General features: G+C 41.9%; 1 protein-coding gene across 1 annotated transcript; it reads left to right on the top strand.

The window, feature by feature from the left end:
- On the top strand, positions 1–7861 carry C8G (complement C8 gamma chain). Its single transcript, XM_007475395.3, has 7 exons — positions 1–224; positions 651–787; positions 3322–3392; positions 3694–3801; positions 4026–4127; positions 5914–5952; positions 7449–7861. The coding sequence occupies exons 1-7, from the start codon at positions 87–89 to the stop codon at positions 7460–7462; spliced, it is 609 nt and encodes a 202-aa protein (XP_007475457.1). The 5' UTR covers positions 1–86; the 3' UTR covers positions 7463–7861.
- Positions 7862–9273: the final 1412 nt, after the last annotated feature.

The raw sequence follows: 9273 nt of genomic DNA on the forward strand, positions 1-9273 counted from the left end.
TGACTTATTGATCAGCTTCCCGGCACCAGGGCCATTCCTCTGAGCCCCAGCGAGCCTACCCTCTCCCCAGCTGGGTCATCACTGCCATGCTGCTCCCAAGGACGGCTCTCCTCCTCACTCTGCTCCTGGTGCCTGGCACCGCAGCTCAGAGACAGAAGAAGCCCGCACTGCCTCTGGTCCCCATCGACAAAATCCACCCTCAGGCCAACTTCGACCCAAATCAGGTGAGAGAAAGAGCTGGCCCCTCAGATGGTCTCTTCCCAACGTTCATCGTCCTCGGAGCCGAGGCGGGTTGTTCTCCAAAGCTCAAGGACCCGTCTGCCCAAAGCACAGTCTTCCCAGGGACTCGGGTCCGAACGAGGCCAGAGAGAGCATATCTACCTCCTTAGAAAACAGGTTCCCCAAAGCCCAAGAGAAATGCGAAAAGGAATACCCTTCAGTCATGTCTGTCTGTCTGTCTGTCAGCCGCCCTAAGCCTTCTGGGGCCCCAGCCTCGTCTCTTCTTGTAGACACCGCGATTCCCCCTAGAAACTGAGCTAGGCCGGGAGGGGAGGGTTACCTCTGCCTCCTTGCGGCCTGGAGGGGTCCCCCTTCCCCGCCTGGGATCCTTGGCCGGGGCTCCCTAAGTCCCGGGCCACCTGTCCCCTCAGTTTTCAGGAACGTGGCTCCTCGTGGCTGTGGCCTCCAAGTGCAGTCATCTTCTGGAGTCCAGCCATAGGTCTGAGGCCACGTCGATGCAGGTCGCAGTGTCCGGCCCGGCGCTGTCTGTCAACACATCCAGGAAACTGTGAGTGACATGTGGAGGGATAGCCTGCTCCGGAGGGCATGCGTTTGATTGACTTTGTAACGTAGGGTGTGTGACAGAAGGTGGGACTGGCTCCCTCGGGTAACTAGAAAGAATCCCTTCCTCCCCCCGCGGACAATCGCCTTTTTATGTAAAGAGGATTTTGTAATAGATGGTTTCCAGCTTGCTTCAGCATCCTTTGTCCTTCTAGCCTCCTTCTTTATGAAAATAAAGCAATGACAAAGCACTGTAAGGTCTGGAAAGCATTTTACAAGTGTTACCTCATTTTACCCCCACAACAACCCCGGGGAAGTAGCTGTTACTGTTATTCCCATTTTACAGATGAGGAAATTGAGGCAGTCTCAGGAAAAGTGACGGAGTGTAAGTCACACAACTAGTAAATGTCTGAGGTCAAATTTGAACTCAGTTCTTCTTGACCCCAAATCCAGTGCTGCATCTGCACTAGTAAGATGCTGACTCAAACACACATACAAAATACATACATGCACTCACAGAGTGTCCCAAAGAGCTCAGAACTGGACCGAGACTTTTACAACAGGCTATATCTTATTTCTTAGCATGCTTATATATCCTAAAGCAGTCAGGCCTGTCTCAGGCTAGAGTTGAAGTGGGACTAGTATCTTGTTGCTTCTATTTTGGAAGATTTATTATCATCCAGATTGAAACCTACACTTTTGGACACAGGCAATGTGGGAATTTGTTTTGCTTGACATTCATTTATGAGATTTTGTTGTTGTTTTCAATTGGAGGGTGGGAAAGAAAATAAAATGCTTGTTCAGTGAAAAAAAGATTTATGACTATCACTATTCCATTCTCATCTTTTTCTTTTTTCTTAAACCCTTCCCTCCTATCTTAGAATCAATACTGCATATTGGTTCCAAGGTAGAAGAGTGGTGAGGGCTAGGCAATGGGGGTTAAGTGACTCGCCCAGGGTCACACAGCTAGAAAGTCTCTGAAGCCAGATTTGAACCTAAGACCACTTAGTCTCCTGGTTCTCAATACACTGAGCAACCCAGATGCCCTCCTCATTCTCATCTTTTTCAATGTAGTTCAGATAGACAAATGAATCTTCTGCTAGCATTTGTGTATATATAATGTTCTATAGACAATTTTACGTGGGGATGAAATGGCTGCTTTTTTGGTAACATCTAGGTGGAAGTTTATCCTCTACTGGCTGGCTACAAGTATCCTCAGTACAACTCCAATAGCAGACAAGAAAACAGGGATGTTGTGAACCTTGTCCTATTCCCATGTGGTTTTGCCCCTCTCTGCTAGGTGTCAATATTTTGAAATGTTTTTATTTCTATAGCAAAGAAATCATGAGTATGGTGGCATCTGGTGCCAGCCAATATTTAACACCCAAATCTCCAGCTGTTACTTATACAATTAATCTACATTATTAACTTTTTACCATCACTTTCTTAAGTCTAAACTCTAGATAATCAACAAGATGATAAATAAATAAAGCCCTGATTTGTGGCATTCATGTTTGCCAATTTCCAAGTTGCAAATGTTCACACTAAAAAATTTTTATTTGGCTCTGTTCTCACATACCCCTGGTAGAATCTATTAAAAATTTTCTCTTAAGTTTTTATAAATTGATGTTATTTCCAGAAACTTGTGAGCAATAATTCTGTCCATGATAACGATCCACCTCTTGTAGAATTTATTGGTTGAGTTCTCTAGAATATTTTAAGGTCTGTATTTGTAGTTTGGAGATTTGTCATCTATCAATCCAGGAAAGAGAAGGAGCTTCTGATGCATAATTCTAGCCATTAAGCCATGTCTTGCTCAATATCCAATAGGTAATAAATATATTATTATTCTTATAATTATGCTAATATTTTAGGGATCCAAGATTTGGTTAATGTAGGTGCTCTCTTCATTAGTGGAGATCACAACCCCTTTCTGCTTTAGAAAATAAATCTTCAAGAGATTTGGTGGCCAAAAAATCAAATACCCCAGCAGTCAATCTGAATGAATGAACCTCAACTTTTTGAGACTGGTCCTCATACAAGAGACACTGCAGTTATCCAGATCATCTTCAAAGTTTTTCAAGCTTGATAGGACCTATCAGAAATTATATTCCATTGCTTGTCAGCTCTGGGAGTGGGGAGGTAAAAGGGGAGGAAAGAATATGAATCATGTAACCATGGAAAAATACTTTTTAAAATATTAATTTTAAAAAGTTACATTCCACTGTCATAGCCTCTAAGAACCCAAGGTCACCTCTATGATCATAATAATAATTGGAACTTTAAGATTTGAAAGGAATTTTTACATATTATGTAACCTTTTCATTTAATCCTAATAACAACCCTATGAAGTAAGTGCTATCATTATCCCCATTTTACAGATGAGAAATCTTCCCAAAGTTATCCCAATCCAGTCTCCCTTGACATATTATGCTTCAGTCCTCCTTGACATCTATGCTAAATTATTTCTTAAGTAACTTCCTACCCAGGGTGACAGGTTGCCTACCCTATCTCTGGAGTCCTAATCTGTCTGTTTTTTAGGGATGGGATCTGTTGGCAAATCAAACAAAAGTATGGGTCCACCAAGCTCCAGGGTAGATACCATCTTCAAGGTGAGAGTGGGCATTGGGGGAGGGGGCCAAACTCAAAGTTATAGGGAGCAGTAGAGCCTTAAGAGGTCCTACATCGGTACTCAGCTCCAATGAGCCCCAATTAGGAGGGAGTGACTGGGGGGGGGGTTGGCAGTAGGTGCTTAGAAATCTGGGGGAAGGACTCTAGACATTGAGTAAGTTGAGGTGGTAAAGAACTGTGAGCATGAGAGAGGAAGCACCCCAGAGCAGTGTGTGACAGGTACTCAGCCCCCTTCTGCAGATCCCCAGATCCATGATGAGATGGCTTGGTATCTGTTCCTAGGCCAACGACGCAGCAAGGGTGTGGAGGTGGTGGTGGCAGACACAGATTACCACCAGTATGCCATCTTATACTATCAGAAGGCCCAACAATTCTCCATAAAACTCTATGGTAAGAACAGAAATGGCAATGGGACAGAGGTACTACCTTGGGGCGGTGGAGAAAGAGAAAAAGAGCCAAGAGCCAAGCCTCGTGTACCTCTCCCCCTCCATCCCTGTCCCTAGCCTCTGACTCTTGCATGGATATAGACACCAAAACACATTCAACTCTGACTTGACTCTGCCCAAGTACCATCTAGAGACCCATTCCGAGGACTGTTTCATTTCTCCCTACAGCCCGCTCCTTCCCTGTAATTGATGACGTCTTGAGCAAGTACGAACAACATGTCACTGATGCCACCTTAAGTGAAGACTTCATCTTTTACTTCCCCACCTATGGTGAGTTTTCCCACCCATGTTACCTTTCCATCTCTAGGCTCATAGGGCCAGTCTCCTATCCACCATGGTTTCCCAACGTCTTCATTTATAGACTCACAGAACCTCAGAGAGGCCTGCCACGGCTCATGTCCTTAACCCTCTCTGAGATACAATCCAACACTGAATGACTCACAACCTCTTTTTTAATTTCATTTTTACATTTTTTTCTTCATTTTGAATTCCAAGTTGTCTCCTTCCTTCCCTCTCAACCTCACATTAGAGAAAGCCAACATTTGATACAGATATCTATGTGGGACCATACAATGCAGCCTTCCATATATCGGTTCTTTGGAGATGGATAACATTTTCTTTCATCAGTCCTTTGTGGTGGATTTGAATGATCATATTACTCAGAATAGCTTAATCAGAGGGCAGCTGGGTGACTCAGTGGATTTAGAGACAGGAGGTCCTAGGTTCAAATTTGGCCTCAGACACTTCCCAACTGTGTGACCCTAGGCAAGCCACTTACCCCCTTTACCTAACCCTTACTGCTCTTCTTCCTCGGAACCAACACACAGTACTGATTCCAAGATTGAAGGTAAGGACTAAAAAAAAAAATGAATAGCTTAATCACTCATATTTATTCTTTGAACAATATTTTGCTATGATGTATGACATTCTCTTGGTTCTGCTTATTTCATACTGCATTATTTCATACAAGTCTTTCCATGCTTTCCTAAAACCAATCTATTCATCCTTTCTTACAGCAAAATAGAATTCCATCATAATCATATACCATAGTTTATTCAGCCATTCCCTAATTAATAGGCATTCCTTCACTTTCCAGTTCTTTGCCACCAAAAAAAAAATAACTGCTCTAAATATTTTCTACATTCTTCCTGATCACCTTAGGAAAATGGCTTTATAGTGGCATTGCTGACTCAATGTGTAAAAAAAAGTTTTATAATTCTTTGGGCATAATTCCAAAATTGTTCTCCAAAATAGTTGGATCAGTTCACAATTCCACTAACAAAGGATTAAGTGTCCTAAAGTTTCCGCATTCCTGCCAATGTTTATCTTTTTTTCCTTCTATCATTTTAGCCAATCTGATAGGTATGAAGTGATAGCTCAGAATTGTTTTAATTTGCATTTCTCTAATCAATAATGATTTTCATATGACTCTAAATAGCTTTGATTTCTTCTTTCAAAAACTGCTTGTTCATATCCTTTGACCATTTATTGATTGGGGAATGACTCATTCTTATAAATTTGATTTGGTTCTCTATTTAAGAGATGAGGCCTTTATCTGGGAAACTATCTATAAAATTTATTTCCATTTTTCTGCTTTCCTTCTAATCTAATCTTTATTTGCATAAAACCTTTTTTATTTAATGTAATCAAAATTATCCATTTTCCATCCCACAATACTCTCTGTTTCTAGTTTGTTTATAAATTCTTTGTCGGTACATCTGATAGCTAATGTATTCTCTGATCCTCTAATTTATTTATGATATTTTTCTTTATTTCTAAGTCATGTAAAGTCACAACCTTTTAAAACTTCAGTTTCCTCACCTTAAAACGGAGTTAGGATTATTTCTTAAGGTCCCTTCCAGCCTGAACTCTATGAGCCTTTGTATGGGTGAAAAGCTGTTGTTTCTAATCCTTACTTGTTCTCCTGCTTACACTCTCTCCTTACCCCTATTTGGAGAGAGACTGAGACTATAAAGAGCTTTAATGGGCACTCTCAGTCCCTTGGTACCTTTTGTACCTGTTCTACTGCCCTAACCCTTAACCTCTATGCCCACAGGGTTCTGTGATTTCTCACATGACTTCCAGGTCCTGGATGGTGAGTGCAACCTTGGGTTGGGCTGGGAATAGGGGACAGAGAGGGGACTTGCCTTGGGGGGTTTCTACAGGGGAACATACAGAAAAAGGATCCCAGATCATCCCCTGCCCAAGAGAATGGGCACTTTATGGTTCACTTCTCTCTCCACTCAAAACACACAGTCCAAATTAACACCTCATTCTGTTTCCTTAGAGGCTGGAAGCCTTTCATTTTCTGGGAGCCCCACTATGTCAATGTGGTTTAGTAGAAAGAGCTCTGAGACACTAGGACCCTACTTGGGCATGTTTCACTAAGCCTCTCTGAGCCTCAGTTTCCTTAGTGGGCTCTAGTGAATTCTTTCTGTTTGTAGATTGCCATTTATTTTTGTTCATTTGGGAAAGTTTTCTTGACCAATTTCCTGAAATATAGTACTCATATCTTTTGTTTTTTAATTTGTGGTTGCTTCTCTGTTTTGACCCATCTTCTGGGACTATTGCTTGAGACTATATTTTCCAATTCTTTCAATAATTGAAACATTTTCTGATTTTATTTTTCCACTTTACTCTATGTTGCCCTATTGCCCTTTCTGTTACAGTCTTTTATTTGTTGCTTCAATTGATATTTTGAGATTTTTAAAATATTTTTTCTTCATCTTTTTTTAAACCCTTACTTTCTGTCTTAGAATTTATACTATGTATAGATTCCAATGCAGAAGAGTGGCAACTAGAGTTAAGTGACTTTTTAAGAGTCATACAATTAGAAAGTATCTGAGGTTGGATTTGAACCCAGAACCTCCCATCTCTGGACTAGCTCTCTATTTGCTGAGCCACTTACCTCTCCCTTCACTGTTTTTTTTTTAAGAATTATCATTGCTTCTACCAGATCTTTTAAAAAAATATTTTAAATTTAAACTTAAAATGTTAGTTAAAATTTTTTAATTTTAAAAGCTAATTCTAACTTCAGTTCCCACTGAGTTTTTTTCCCCTCTGAGCTATAATTTTCTTTACACTGCTCCATGCTCAAATTCTTTAAACGTGTCATTTATCCAATTGAGGCAATCTTTGGGAATAGCTTGCACTGAATCTTTTCTCATTCAGATTACTTCTTATACTTGTTCTATTTCACTTTGTTATTAACACCCCCCCACCACCACCACCGCCCCAATGCTGTCAATATTCTCCACTTTGCTCCTTCTCTATTTTGGTTGATTTTCCTTTTTTGTGCGATTTTTTAAGGGCTATTCATCTCTTTCTAGTTCTCTCTTTTTTTTTGGAGAGGCATGTGAGTAGGAAGCTCCCTTTGAATGTCTGATTCTTAGTTTCCTTATCTGGAACATGGAGCCATATTTTCACGCCTTACTTCACAAGGCTGAGATGAAGAATGTGCTTTGTACACAAAATCTTAAATGTACATCTTATATGAATGTGAGCTATTTGTGTTACGTGTTCGCTGGGTCTGGGTGGTGGGGGCAAAGGCTACAATCGCCTACAGTGCCCAGTCTGTCTTCTCTGTTGCAGAAGTGAAAAGCTGAGTCGGAATGGAGAGGCCCGGGCCTGGCACAGTTCACTCTCCAGTGAGAGCAAGGAGGGGCTGTCAGCTGCTGCTAGGGCTTCCTAATGACTGCTGCCCATTCAGAGATCAGGGCCTGGTTCTTATGAGTATGGGACTGGGGTTTTCTCTAGACCTTTGACCCCGCTACTTTCCCAGCCTCTAACCCAATGACCCTAATTTCAATGACTTCTGATTTTGCTGGCCCCTAACTCTAGCAAAGACCTTGATTTCCAGGTGGGTCAAATAAACTCCAGCCTCTTCAGCCTGCCTACCATCAGAAAGCATTTCCCAAGTCCATAAAGGAGCCCCAGGACTAGCGAGACTGGAGTGTAAGAGGGTGGTTTGTTTTTTCATTAAAATTGCTCCTTGCCCCATCTGATGATTTCTTTCCATTTGTCTCATTTCTGAGTCTGCCCTTGAGTTCATGTCCAATGTCTTACAGCCCTTCCACCCCTCCTAGGCTTTGGCTTTCTGACTCATCATTTCTGGTTACTGGCAAAGGCTGAGCCAAGGCCACAAGGTACAACACACACACACACACACACACACACACACACACACACACACACACACACACACACACACACACACACACACACATACACACACACACACACACGCCCTAGTTTGGCAAATATCTCAGCCCTTTCATTAAAAGAAAAGAAACAAAAAATCTGCCGGAAAGACTCTTTTTCTCTCAGATTGCTTTGAGAAGAAGGATCAAGATCTAACGGTGGCAACAGTGTTTTTTCAGTCAAAGCAGAGTTTGTTCCTGAGATAGCATCGGCCTTCCAGTAGGGCCCTGTTGTGGAGCCTGAGAAAAGAATATTAGGGCAGAGGATTCAGAGTAGGGACTGGCATGACATTGGGAAGACCCAGTTAGTACCCAAGGGAAAGAGATGTCTGTGTACCAGGTAGAGAAGAGGCGAGCCACAAGCCATTCTCTGTCCAGGATAGGATAATGAATGAAGAAGCAATATGGCATGGTGGACAGAGAGGCCTGGGCCAGGAATCGGGGGTGGGGGTTGGGGGTGGGGGTGGGGGAGGTTCTAGTCCTGGCTCTTTCTCCAGTTGACTGTGTGACTTTGGGCAAATCACTTCCCTCCTGATCTTGGTTTCCTCATCTATAAAATAATGAATAGACTGAACTAGACAGTTCCCTGAGGTCCTTTGGGCTCTGCCTGATACTGAATATCTGTGAAGTAGCCCCTGAATACAGCTTTATTTCCAGCTATGAAAACAAGTTTGTCAGTTTCTTTTCTTTGACATCCCCAAAATTTAGATCTTCTAAACTCATGCCAAACTCTTCTTATTCTCTCAGATTTGGACAAGTCACTTGACCTTCTCCAGGCTCCTGATTCCACAATCTGCAAAATGAGGAAATTGGACTAGATTAAGGGTTCTTAGCCTTTTTATTGTATCATGGCAATCTGGCAAATCCTGTGGGTCCCCAATCAGAATGCTCTTTTTAAATGCACAAAACAAAATGCATAGAATTACAAAAGAAACCAATTATATTGAAACATAGGGGTTTTTTTCTGCTCTTAAAAACAGTCAAGATGGCAGAATAAAAGGAAGCAATACAGCCTAGCTCATGCCTCACTTCCCCCTCCTCTACTACAATGATTTAAGAATTTAAGAGTAGTGAATAGGAAATTAAAGGACAATGGGTCATCTTTCCAGCCCAAGGTCCCAAATTTGACTTATAGGAAAGTGGCCAGAGCAGGATCTTTGAAATAGAAGTGGACTAGGATCCCAGACTCAGAGTTCTGATCTAGACCAACCACAGCA

The sequence above is a fragment of the Monodelphis domestica genome, chromosome 1 (assembly GCF_027887165.1).
Source record: "Monodelphis domestica isolate mMonDom1 chromosome 1, mMonDom1.pri, whole genome shotgun sequence".
NCBI lineage: Eukaryota > Metazoa > Chordata > Mammalia > Didelphimorphia > Didelphidae > Monodelphis > Monodelphis domestica.

What these genes read in the sequence shown, in the direction of transcription:
- C8G (XM_007475395.3), top strand. Translation starts at nt 87, where the DNA reads ATGCTGCTCCCAAGGACGGCTCTCCTCCTCACTCTGCTCCTGGTGCCT. An exon ending in GTCAACACATCCAGGAAACT is followed by an intron (nt 788 to 3,321) that starts GTGAGTGACATG and finishes TCTGTTTTTTAG; the next exon opens with GGATGGGATCTGTTGGCAAA. An exon ending in GGGTAGATACCATCTTCAAG is followed by an intron (nt 3,393 to 3,693) that starts GTGAGAGTGGGC and finishes ATCTGTTCCTAG; the next exon opens with GCCAACGACGCAGCAAGGGT.